The sequence below is a fragment of the Sinocyclocheilus rhinocerous genome, unplaced genomic scaffold (genome assembly GCF_001515625.1).
Source record: "Sinocyclocheilus rhinocerous isolate Xijiao unplaced genomic scaffold, SAMN03320098_v1.1 scaffold1327, whole genome shotgun sequence".
NCBI classification, from domain to species: domain Eukaryota; kingdom Metazoa; phylum Chordata; class Actinopteri; order Cypriniformes; family Cyprinidae; genus Sinocyclocheilus; species Sinocyclocheilus rhinocerous.
Window position 1 is genome coordinate 395,008 of NW_015660879.1, and position 12,814 is coordinate 407,821.

Genomic DNA, 12,814 nt, shown 5'->3' on the forward strand with positions numbered 1-12,814 from the left:
TAAATTATTTTCCAATAATAAATAAATAATATATAATTAAATAATATAATAAATTAAATATAAAATAATAAATACACACACACAGAGCTTCATCTTAATATAGTAATATGCAGATGATAAAAGGATATGGGGGTACTTAGCATTAAAAAAAATTAAACCCCCTTAATGTAAAGAATATAACAGGATTATATAAGTCTTCAAATTTTACATTATTCACATTAAGTCGTATGAGATACATCCAAGCATTTAAATTTAGTACAGTATATTTACATTCATTTGAATATTTATACCACTAAGAGAGCTGTGTGGCAACAAACATTGCCTATATTTTGTCATTGCTGATATTCTTATTCAACACAAAACAGTGACTCATATATCAATTAAGTTAAATTAATCTAGAACTTCAAATGTCCTATCAAATGTCCAAATAACCTTGCAAAGCTGGATAAAAATAAGTAAACATACTGATAGCATGATTTCAAGCCACTCAGACAGCAAACTCATGAAACTTCTAGTAATAAGACGTCGATTCTACTCATTGCGTTGCCTGTATCTGCGGTAAATCAGGAGTTTATATGAGTCCTGCTCGCCAGCTGTTGCTTTCAAAGCACCGATGATAATTCTCACCCTGACAGCTCAGGAGCAGCGAGGAGGACAAGTTATGATTTCAGAAATAACACAACAATATTCGATCCCTTAATTAGGCGTATCCCAAAAAAAAAAACACCATTTACACTCTCAGAGACGACACACTCGACACCTGATCAATGAGTGATTGATAGATTAAACAGAGCTAGATGTCAGCTGTGATCTTACCTGCATCGACGCCATGATGGATCCCCCCGCATCAGAGGCGCGAGGCTCACACGCAGGGCGACTGACGTCACCATCACGTGACACACGAGCGCTTCTGTGTTCTGATAACGTACTCTGATGCCTTGTCCAAACACCCAGGCTGTGTCCGAAATCGCCCCCTATACCCTCATTCACTATTCCCTACATTAGGTCAAAGGCATGATAGCCCCAAAACCCCAGTATACACTAGCCTACCTTGAGGCTACTTTTTTCCTAATTAATTAATACTAGTTAACTGCAATTAATCAAAGTTATAATAATTAATAAATATCTGTTGTTTTTAATAAATATAAGTATTATTTCACCATTTTGTTGGAACGACTTTCAAGATTTTTTTTCGGGTGAAGTATGTATGTAATGTATTTATTTATTACAATTAATAATTATTTTTAATAAATATAAATGTCTACCAATTAATTATTCCGTCACAGAAAACAGAAAATCACATTTGGAATGACTTTCAAAATACAGATTTTTTTTTTTTAAGTTAAGTATCGTTTTAAATGATTAACTAAGTATTATTATTATTATTACTACTACTACTACTACTATTATTATTATTATTACTACTACTACTACTATTATTAATCATTATAATAACTACCACATATATATTCTTTATATATATAAATATGTCTATTAATTAATTATTCTTTCAAAGAAAGAAAGGCACAAGTTTGGAACGTTTTTTTAAATTATTTTTGGGTTTTAATTATTAATTACTATTAATACTAGTTATAATTATATTATATCTATTCTTTTTAATAAATATCTATTGTATTATTCTATTACAGATGAAAGAAAGTCACATGGGTTTATAACAACTTTCAAGATACAGATTTTTAATTATTTTTATTTTGGGGTGAACAATCTTCCTTCTTAATTATTAATTATTAACTATTATTAATAATAGTTATAATAATCAATAGATATCTATACTTTTTAAATAAATATCTATTATTAAAAATATTATTGTTATTGTTTTATTTTTGCATCAGGAATCCTTTTAAATTATGAATTAATAATTATGTACTATCATTATTAATAGTTACAATCATTTTATCTATTATTTTTAATTAATTCTGTCACAGAAGAAAGTAAGTGGGACAGCTTTCAACATGCAGATTTTTTTGGGTGACAGATCTTTTTAGCACTATCCCTTTTATGGTACAATCATACCATAATTTACTGTAATTTAGCACACACTACCCTAAGATTTATTTTCTGTTTTTCACGGTTTTGAAAATGCATAGAGCTTTCCTTCATTTTGTGTTCACTTGTGTCTTGCAAGAAATGTAAGCCATTTTGTTTATTCTTCGTGCTGTATTAATTAAACTAATCAAAAACAAAGACATAGAGGTATGACAATGATATATTTGGTTCATCCATTTTTTCCCCTAATGCGAATGGCACTAGGACAATTGCAAAATACTTTTTCAAATACAAAATGATTGTAAGACATTTAAAACACTGCACACACAACAAATTATCTAGCCATTTGAAATTACAACATACCAAAAAACAAACAAAAACCCTCAATGGACCAAAAAATACAAAACATTCATAAATACACACTCATAAGTCATAAGAGCATATATGATGGCAAACAAATGAAAAGTAAGCCGGTCACAGTATAACACATTCTCCATTCTTATCTAACAGTCTAGAAAGTTTGCAGCCATAAGCAATTCCAGGGCAATCTCAGGAGCAATGGGGAATTCTGGGATTTCTGTCGAGCTGTTGGTGTAGCGCACTTTATAGGTAAAATACATGCAAACTTTGGAGAGAACATGAGACGGGATCTCCCGGAAGTTCACCTCGTTGGTTTCATTTTCAGCAAACTGACCTAGAAGAAAACATGCAACTGTTAGTTAGAGCTTCCTCCTACTGTTCAGATATTGCTCAAATGTTTTTGAAAACACATGAGTGATGGAAGAATTCCACAGTAAATAAATGCCGTTTCATAACAGCTCGACTTTGACCATGTTTCATACTCACCAGGTCCACTCAGCATAGCCTTGATGGTGCCAGAGGTTAAAGCATGCTCTCTCTTCACAATAAACTCATGGCCATCTGAAGAGATCAGTTTTACATTCATGGCATCTGGGCCTTCACAACCACCATAAGTCCGCTCTTCAACATCTGACAGAAAATGTTATTTGGACACTTAAGGGAAAAAGAAGCATGCAATGGAAGCTAAACAGACACGTGCCTACGAGTAAATTTATCAGGAATAAGGACGAATAACGAATTTACGAGGTTCATTAAAGGCATATGCAAAAAGCACGCAAGTTCGTCGAGACGTTGCAATTTCCTATTTGCAAATAAATAAAAGTCCAATACAAACCCATTGTTTCACAGGCGCTGTATTACTCCTGCAAACAACACAACCAAACATCAGGCTTATGATAGTGTATTGCATAGGGAAAAAAGATGAATTATTGTAAGTCAGCATATGAGAAGCAGAGACAAATAGGAAGAAATCTTAGAAATAAAACAAAACTGTGAGATTATAACAATGACAGACTGACTCGAGTCGAGAGGCTAACAGGTAAACAGTTAACAAACAAAAAAGATATCAGAAAGGCTCGTTTTTGTGTTTATTATATTTTGCTGTACTTGGTATTTACATATTTGTTCTCTTATTTTTCTTAAACCGTCTCATAAAAGCAGATTGTTACCATCACAACAGTAAATGACAGATTTTCTACACAATTTTGAAAGCGATAAATAAAATCACATTATTTTATACTTTCTTATCTAAGTAGATCTATAAATCAAATCTATATTGTGGCTAATAAATGTACAACGGTCACACTCACCACGAATTCAAATAACAAAACAAGTTTCTTGAAAACACAGACGCTGGATACAACTGAGTACTTCCGGTTCAAAAATGTGGCTTATAATTAAAAGTCCCCGCTCGAAAATTCAACCAACACTAACATCTAAATGAATTATTTAATTTTTTACATTACACACCAAGAATACACTCAAAAAGGTCCACACACATACTGCTTAGTGATTTAATTATTTAGTTACTATGTATGTACCTTGAGGAGCTCGGTAACGGAAAACTAACTCAAAAATCAAAAGCAAAAAGTATTAAATATTCCTAAACTTTTATACACAAACAACACTATCCAAATAAAAACAGATATTTTTACATTATAGATTGTTGTTAATTATATGTACATCTAGTATAACAAAACTGTCCAGCAGATGGTGCAAATTGTACCTGTACGAGAATGAGAAACTAACATCAATGATTTCTATAAATAATATTATTATCTTTATAAATAATCAATTTAGATACGGGTTCTCCTATCGTACTAACATTACTATTGCCTTACTTGGTTACAGAATTCCGAGCACTCTTTCAAACTCTTACATCTTTATTTGACTACACTGCACAATGAAGCTCTTATTTCCAACATCTTTACACTTTGTTGGTTATAATGAAATACTATTAAGTGAGAATAGATGAAGAAGTATGAATAGTTGCACGCAAAAAATAAAAATAAAAAAATAAAAAAATAAATAAATTACACTAGGGATAATGATAAGTAGAGTTACGTAGATTCTCAGATTTGCACTGCCACCTTGAATTTAAGTTTTTCCATCATGGACTGCAGACCATATGAAAATGTCTAGAATGTCTGTTTCCCTCGGTTTCTGGTTGTCATCAATATTAGGGTCAAAAGACTAGATGCCAAACCAGGTTACTGTCATCTTATTTATGTATTTATGTATTTACTAACTTATCATCTTATTTAGGCAATGTATTTATTTATTTATTTACTTACTTGTTTCTTTGTTTTTCTGCACTGTGGATAGGGTTACACAGGGCTGTGCACTCAGTGGTTATTTCTTTTTCTTGCCCCATCATCATAGGACAAAAAGACAGATGCCACACCATGGCCTGTTCAAAGCAGTTGTGAAAAAACTTTTTGCAGTATTTGTTCTTCCCCACGACTGCTCAGAGGGTTCAGATGGTGCATCAGAGCTGCTCTCCTTTTCTTTAGGTTTGCCGTTCATTTTGCAGAACTCTCTGGGCTGCAGAACCTCCCCAAAGTTTGAAACGGCATCATATATAGCAAACAGGACCTAAAGCGGGACACTCACATTGACTCCATTGTGAAAAAGGCCCAGCAGAGGTTGTACTTCCTTCGCCAGCTGAGGAAGTTCAACCTGCCACAGGAGCTGCTGAAACAGTTCTACTCCGCCATCATTGAATCCATCCTCTGCACTTCAATAACTGTCTGGTTCAGCTCAGCTACCAAATCTGACCTCAGAAGACTACAGAGGGTAGTCCGGACTGCTGAGCGAATCATTGGCACAACCCTCCCTTCTCTCCAAGAACTGTACTTATCCAGAGTGAGCAAAAGGGCTGGCAGAATCACTCTGGACCCCTCACATCCAGCACACTCCCTCTTTGAACTGTTGCCATCTGGTCGACGCTACAGAGCTCTGAGCACCAGAACGGCCAGACACAGGAACAGTTTCTTTTTCTTTGCCCATGAGTTCCAAAATATTCAGAGCCTCTAGGGCATTTTCTGCATGCTGCCGTGTTCAAAAATCACAAAACCATACCCACGAGACCGGTTGGTTATTGTGTTTCTGCACACTTGCACAGAACAGATTGGTCCAAATGGGTGGAATTCTTTATGCAACAATTGTTCGGTGCAAATCACTGACAAGCAATGTTATTTGGTTCATCGTTATCCTCCCCTGAAGACCAATTGCCATTTCATTTCAGTCCATTTGGACTGAACAAAACACAACTGCTGTGTAGAACTCACAAGTCACAACTGTATCTGAGAAGGGACTTAAGTCTCAGCCAGGTGAACTGACACAGCTTTGTTCCTTTTACAGGCTCCGAACAGGCTAAACTTCCAATGATGTCACAACAGTGACGGCATAAGAGGTCATCCAGAGTTTCATTTCTCAACAGCAAAATTCAATTAGTGTTAGTAGTGATGGAAAAGTCCGTCATCAGCCGTTTCAGGGTCGTGCTGTTTTTTTAGGGTCTGTAATTTTGTAATTATTGACACATTTTACCGCTGGGTGAGTTATGACCTCTTGCTTGTGTTCTCTGTTATTTTCTCTGAATAATTTACAATTTTTCTTTTTTATTTCTTTTGGAATTAGTTTATGTTTGCTTATATAAACATATATTAGATAAATTACAGCGGACTATTTTGAATGTTTTACATTTAGGAAAACTAAACATACAGTAACTACACATAACAACTGTCATGTAGCTTTTAGTGTAGTGTGTCTAATTTCTCTAAACGAGAACTTTGCTAGCTAATTTTTTGAGTTACTTCCAATGCTGAATAAAAGTTTATCGTTAAAAAAAATATTTGGATATTTTGGGAGCTCATGACAATGAAAAAAATCTGTAGTTTCTGCTTATTAGGAGTGTACTGTTAAAGGTTTGTGGCTGGAAAATAAATATTTTCAATATTTGTGTTTGCTCTGGGAGAGCGTCAGTGTGTCACGTGACCCAGGGAAGGCGAGTCTCGAGACCGTAAACAACATGGCGCGTCACGAACCTAGAGAGTCTTAAAACCTACTCAGGGAAACAGAAGCGTTTAGCATACTGAACTCACACGTTTACGAGCTTCAATTTTGATAACACTGTTTGGTGGTTATTTACCGAGGTCTGCAGGAAGAAACCAACGGAGCAGAAGAGCTGCCAAAGCGCTGTTACCATTTATCTGGTAGGCCGCTTTTGTAGATCGCTTACTGTGTGCTAGCTTGAGCGCTAAATTATCAACAAAGGGCTGATTTGGATGTATATTCAACGTAATAAGTAGGCTTTTATGTATTTGTGCTTTTTAAAAATCTTAGATTGTAAATATGAAACCATTATATGAAGTGTTCGTCCCATGTAATTTGCTCTTTTCAGTTCTAGCCTGTCAGTCACATCGACAGCCTTTTGTCAGTTGCATGTCAACATTAATTTAAATCATCTGTTTAATGTCATAATTTTTCAAGGCAAGCTAATATTGGGATGTTAATAACACTGACATCCCACACAATTAATGCACTGCATCAGTGTTCATTTTGTCGTAATACATATTTATGCATTGTGTCATGTCCATAACAGATTTATAGTCAGACAAGTATATTTCTTATTAATTGTGTGTATGTCTTATTATTTACAGTATTACTAAAAATGGTGTCAAATGTCTTTAAGATAATCCTAGAATTGTTTGTCTTGCTTTTTAAAATAATAATATTGCTAACAATAATTTTCTCTGCTTAGTATTTCTCAAAAATGTTAAAATGCATTAAAAAAACCATAATAAAGTTTTTAGTGAAATTGTTTAAATCTTTTTTTCTTTTCTTTTCTTTTTTTCAATAATTTAACATACATAGTACCATTCAAACATTTGGAGTCAGTAAGAAAAAAAAAATCATGTTTTTATTCAGCAATGCATTACATTGATCAAACAGTGACACTAAAGACATTTATAATGTTACAAATGATTTCTATTTCAAATAAATTCTGCTCTTTTAAACTTTCTAGTCAGCAAAGAATCCTGAAAACTGAAACTGAAAATCCACAAAATATTAGGCAGCACAACTGTTTTCAATATTGATAATAATAATAAGAAATGTCAAAACACAATCAGCATATTTCTGAAAGATCGTGTGACACTGAAAACTAGAGTAATGGCTGCTGAATATTCAGCTTTGCCAACACAGGTATTTCGCTTATTATTTGGGTGTATGTCAAAGTTTCGACATAATTACTAAAAGATGGTGTTCAATGTCTTTAAATACATTTTAGCATATTTATCATATTTCTTGCTTTTTTATAATGGCGTGAATGTGATTGCTTGCATTGCTTATTTCTGAATAAATTATTTGGCAGACAATCAGTCTATGGGCTCTCAGTCCAGTTCTGGGATGTCCGGTCGGGGCTCTGGCAGCAACCCAGACCAGTCCGAACCAGAACCCAACCAGAATTCCAATCAGACGGGTCACACACAGGCCGAGAGGCAGTCAGGATCTGAAGAGAACGTTGACTTAGCACAAGTTCTGGCGTACCTACTGCGGAGGTAATTATATACATAACCTACATAACATTTATTTGGAGTAGGCTTTTATGTATTTGTGCTTTTTTAAAATCTTAGATTGTAAATATGAAACCATTATATGAAGTGTTCGTCCCATGTCATTTGCTCTTTTCAGTTCTAGCCTGTCAGTCACATCGACAGCCTTTTGTCAGTTGCATGTCAACATTAATTTAAATCATCTGTTTAATGTCATAATTTTTCAAGGCAAGCTAATATTGGGATGTTAATAACACTGACATCCCACACAATTAATGCACTGCATCAGTGTTCATTTTGTCGTAATACATATTTATGCATTGTGTCATGTCCATAACAGATTTATAGTCAGACAAGTATATTTCTTATTAATTGTGTGTATGTCTTATTATTTACAGTATTACTAAAAATGGTGTCAAATGTCTTTAAGATAATCCTAGAATTGTTTGTCTTGCTTTTTAAAATAATAATATTGCTAACAATAATTTTCTCTGCTTAGTATTTCTCAAAAATGTTAAAATGCATTAAAAAAACCATAATAAAGTTTTTAGTGAAATTGTTTAAATCTTTTTTTCTTTTCTTTTCTTTTTTTCAATAATTTAACATACATAGTACCATTCAAACATTTGGAGTCAGTAAGAAAAAAAAAATCATGTTTTTATTCAGCAATGCATTACATTGATCAAACAGTGACACTAAAGACATTTATAATGTTACAAATGATTTCTATTTCAAATAAATTCTGCTCTTTTAAACTTTCTAGTCAGCAAAGAATCCTGAAAACTGAAACTGAAAATCCACAAAATATTAGGCAGCACAACTGTTTTCAATATTGATAATAATAATAAGAAATGTCAAAACACAATCAGCATATTTCTGAAAGATCGTGTGACACTGAAAACTAGAGTAATGGCTGCTGAATATTCAGCTTTGCCAACACAGGTATTTCGCTTATTATTTGGGTGTATGTCAAAGTTTCGACATAATTACTAAAAGATGGTGTTCAATGTCTTTAAATACATTTTAGCATATTTATCATATTTCTTGCTTTTTTATAATGGCGTGAATGTGATTGCTTGCATTGCTTATTTCTGAATAAATTATTTGGCAGACAATCAGTCTATGGGCTCTCAGTCCAGTTCTGGGATGTCCGGTCGGGGCTCTGGCAGCAACCCAGACCAGTCCGAACCAGAACCCAACCAGAATTCCAATCAGACGGGTCACACACAGGCCGAGAGGCAGTCAGGATCTGAAGAGAACGTTGACTTAGCACAAGTTCTGGCGTACCTACTGCGGAGGTAATTATATACATAACCTACATAACATTTATTTGGCGATCCCTTTGCCTGGGCTGCATGTTCTGGAACTCTGCCACTTCCTCTTTTGTCGTATGGGTATTGCAAATTGTTCTTCCTTTTTCTCTACTATAGGGGCCAGGTCCGCCTGGTCCATGGAAGTGGAGCGACGGGCCTACAGCTCGTGCAGTCATATTCAGACTCAGATGAGGACAGCGATGGGGCCTGGGATGGGCGGCTAGGACATCGATATGACCCTCCAGGTGGGAATTATGGACTGTATGGCATAATTTTCATTCTATAAAAGTGAGCAATGGTGCCATAAATACCATTGAATTAAACACTTCTGTGGTCATTTACTATGCCTTATTTATTCTCGCTCAGTGGATGCCCAACCAGACACACAGGAAGTTGACTGCAGTGAGATCCACACACAGATCCTGCTTGTCACTGCATCCTCAGGCTTAAAGGGCAGACACAGTTTCACACAAATGCTGGCAGAGGTAAGGCGGATCTATGGATGTATATCTTAATGTACAGGGCATTTATAGTAACAACACAATGTGTCTGAATGAGCAGTTCATCCAGCTGTTTTACTAGTTTGTAGCTCTTCAGATTTGTAATTAAGAAATCAGGAACACTTTATACAGCCAAATAGAGTGGAGTTCAGAAATGTGCAGCTTTCTATAATCTAACTGTGTATTTCTTTCTGAAGCGGGAACAGGGACGGTGTCGTGGGTCAAGTTTCTCTCATGGAGAGTGCAGCCGAATCCGTTCACAGTAAGTGCAACATTAATGCTGTGCTACAACAACAAATGCTAGATACTCACAGATACAGAGGCACATATGTCAGTACAATTTGAAATAGAGATTTTTTTCTAAAACTGATCATTCTTTGCATACGTATATAATAATTAATATACATTTCCTCATAGTTTTCTGCCTAATCATGTGGTATACAAGGACACTTACCAGCAGAAAGTCTTTTGTGGAGTCTACAGTGATGAGGGAAACATGTTCCTGTCTGCATGCCAAGGTGAAACTGTAATTCAAGACTTTGTCATTAGTATTTCTTTTCTATTTTTAGTAAGTTTCCAAATGTCAGTCATGTTCACAGACATGTTCAAATGCATAACGAAGTTCTACAAAAGTCCTGTAGTGTAATTGTTTCAATCTTTTTTTGGCTTTAATTTAAGTACATATAAACTACCGTTCAAAAGTTTGGGGTCAGCAAGGTTAGGTTTTTTTTTGTAAGAAATGCAAGAATGCATTAGACTGATGAAGTGACACTAAAAGCATTTATAATGTTACAAAAATTTCAATTTCAGATAAATGCTGTTCTTTTGAGCATTATATTCAACAAATAATCCTGAAAAATGCTCATGGTTTTTACAAAACTGAACAAAAACAACAAAGCTGTTTTCATTAATAATAATAAGAAATGTTGAACACCAAATCAGCATATTAGAATGATTTCAAGGATCATGTGACACTAAAGACTGGAGTAATGGCTGCTATACAATCAGCTTTGCCATCACAAAAGTAAATTGCATTGAAAAAATATTAAAATAGAAAACGGTAATTTTAAATAGTAATAATATTTCACAATATTACAATTTTTACTGTATTTTGATCAAATAAAAACAGCCTACGTGAGCATAAGAGACTTATTTCAAAAACAAACACAAAAATCTTTGAACCAAACATTTGAATTGTGTAGCGTAAACAGTATCTTATACTCTTCTTTTTCTGTCTGTTTTTATAGATCAGAATATCAGGTTATATGACACTAGTAGGGGCCGTTTTACTCTAAAGAAGACAGTGAAGGCCAGAGACGTGGGCTGGAGCATTCTGGATGTGTGTTTCACCCCTGATGCACGTTGTGTGCTGTACTCCAGTTGGTCTGACTACAGTAAGACAGGGCCAAGTCACTTAAACTGCTTTTTTGGCACCACTGTCATTTATTCCAGTAATGCATATCTGTCTGTGCTCCCTCTCTTTAGTCCATGTGTGCAGTGTAGATGGGGACAATGAAACACACACCGCTCTGGACCTCAAGTTAGTGTTTCCTCATAGTACATTTTAGCATTAAAACTCAGGTAATCACCTGTATGCTTCCTCTTCATGTGGATGACAGACATTAGAACAGATTTCCATAACCATTCATCACTGCAGCCATCACGTGACCGTGCGCTAACCAAAACTCAACGCGCTGGCAAAGTGAAATATGAAGGAAGTTTGTTTTCAAAGTAATGACCAATTGTGGTTGTTTTTGTTTATTTTAGGGGACAATTCTCCATTATTTATGAGTTAAATTCTCTTTTTTTTCCCTTTCGACACTCATTACTGTAGCAAAGACATCATATATAAATAACAGATATTTGATTATGCTCATAATATGTAAGAACAATAACCCTCCTATATTGAAATTATAGTATATATATTGTAATTAAAGTGCCATAACACCAGATATGCTAATAATGCCAATAGCTGACTTTGCCAGTGTGTCTTTCTGCCTCTCGCATCACATTCACATGACCATGTTGACATCTTCTCTGCATTGCATAACATTTGGTGACCATCCTGTGATAATAAACTGTAATATTATGCTTTTAGAGGTTTGGTCTTGCTCTGTTCATCCCCAAGGGCTGTGTGAATGGAAATTAGTTTATATGTTTAAAGATTTATATTTTATTTATGTTTCATTATAGCCTCTGAGGTATATTTAATGTAACAACCATATTAGAAATGACTGTAGTTGTTAGTGTTCATTGTTGCTGATGCTGACAGGTGTCTTTTCTTCTTTCAGTCCTGATGAAAGGAGGTTCTGTGTTTTCTCTCTAGCAGCATCCACAGATGGAAAAGAAATTTTAGGCGGGTTAGTAATATACTATGGTCTAAGAATACTAACCCCAGAAAACAATCCTGTGCTAACTCAATATTAGTTTTTATATCTGGATACTTTTTTCAAACATGTTGAAACTTGTTTTGCTTTTCTGATTTCCACTATTGGAGTGTTATTTTATTTTATTTGAATTAATTAATTAATTTATTTATTCATTTATTAGCAGAATAACCACCTACCATACATAGAAAACTAAAGTGTTCCTTTATTCTTAATGAGATGCTTTTTGTCTCTATCAAATAGTGCAAACGATGGCTGCCTGTATGTGTTTGATCGTGAACAAAACAAGAGAACACTAAAGGTATGATTCACACATTAGTAAAGTAATAGAAGGGCATACATTTGCACTCTTAATCCAGGGACAAAAACTCCTAGAAAAAATATTTATTTAGAGGCTAGTGGATAAGAAAAAGTCACAAATACCTCATCATCAGTAACCCAAAAACGTTTTGTCAATTTTCATCTGCTGCACTTCTAAATACAATAAATATCTTTTTTTTTTTTTTTTTTTTTGTTTCTCAGAAGACAGAATAGGTTAAATTTACCCTGATCTTCAAATTCAAAAAGTTTTCAACCCCCCCTATTATTCTGTAATAGTTGCATATGAGTCCCTCAGTTGTCCTCAGTGTGAAATGATGGATCTCAAAATCATACAATCATTGTTGGAAAGGGTTCAAATACACAAAAATGTA

General features: G+C 34.4%; 3 protein-coding genes across 8 annotated transcripts in view; 1 reads left to right on the forward strand and 2 right to left on the reverse strand.

The window, feature by feature from the left end:
• ube2wb (ubiquitin conjugating enzyme E2 Wb) overlaps window positions 1–907 on the reverse strand; it is an 11,925-nt gene extending 11,018 nt beyond the window's left edge. The window contains exon 1 of one of the 4 annotated variants that reach the window (XM_016535078.1): window positions 817–907. In XM_016535078.1, the coding sequence (XP_016390564.1) occupies window positions 817–831 (15 nt within the window). In that variant the 5' untranslated portion in view covers window positions 832–907. Of the gene's footprint in view, window positions 1–465; window positions 547–611; window positions 755–816 lie in introns of those variants that run through there. The other 3 variants (XM_016535080.1, XM_016535079.1, XM_016535077.1) reach the window with 3 other exon arrangements.
• A 1,461-nt stretch (window positions 908–2,368) lies between these two features.
• Window positions 2,369–3,754, reverse strand: eloca (elongin C paralog a). The gene is made up of 4 exons (XM_016535081.1): window positions 3,678–3,754; window positions 3,203–3,230; window positions 2,854–2,997; window positions 2,369–2,701 (listed from the first exon to the last, which is right to left on the reverse strand). The coding sequence occupies exons 2-4, from the start codon at window positions 3,204–3,206 to the stop codon at window positions 2,511–2,513; spliced, it is 339 nt and encodes a 112-aa protein (XP_016390567.1). The 5' UTR covers window positions 3,207–3,230; window positions 3,678–3,754; the 3' UTR covers window positions 2,369–2,510.
• A 2,547-nt stretch (window positions 3,755–6,301) lies between these two features.
• LOC107725715 (DDB1- and CUL4-associated factor 11-like) overlaps window positions 6,302–12,814 on the forward strand; it is a 16,044-nt gene continuing 9,531 nt past the window's right edge. Inside the window, exons 1-10 of one of the 3 annotated variants that reach the window (XM_016535094.1) lie at window positions 6,302–6,581; window positions 7,739–7,928; window positions 9,353–9,480; window positions 9,602–9,720; window positions 9,933–9,997; window positions 10,153–10,253; window positions 10,983–11,129; window positions 11,221–11,275; window positions 12,027–12,095; window positions 12,366–12,423. In XM_016535094.1, the coding sequence (XP_016390580.1) occupies window positions 7,753–7,928; window positions 9,353–9,480; window positions 9,602–9,720; window positions 9,933–9,997; window positions 10,153–10,253; window positions 10,983–11,129; window positions 11,221–11,275; window positions 12,027–12,095; window positions 12,366–12,423 (918 nt within the window). In that variant the 5' untranslated portion in view covers window positions 6,302–6,581; window positions 7,739–7,752. Of the gene's footprint in view, window positions 6,582–7,738; window positions 7,929–9,008; window positions 9,221–9,352; window positions 9,481–9,601; window positions 9,721–9,932; window positions 9,998–10,152; window positions 10,254–10,982; window positions 11,130–11,220; window positions 11,276–12,026; window positions 12,096–12,365; window positions 12,424–12,814 lie in introns of those variants that run through there. The other 2 variants (XM_016535091.1, XM_016535092.1) reach the window with 2 other exon arrangements.

Bases quoted from the DNA above. Each gene is read 5' to 3' on its own strand.
- eloca (XM_016535081.1), bottom strand. The intron at 2,702-2,853 runs GTGAGTATGAAA...GTTTTCTTCTAG, and splicing joins GGCTATGCTGAGTGGACCTG to GTCAGTTTGCTGAAAATGAA.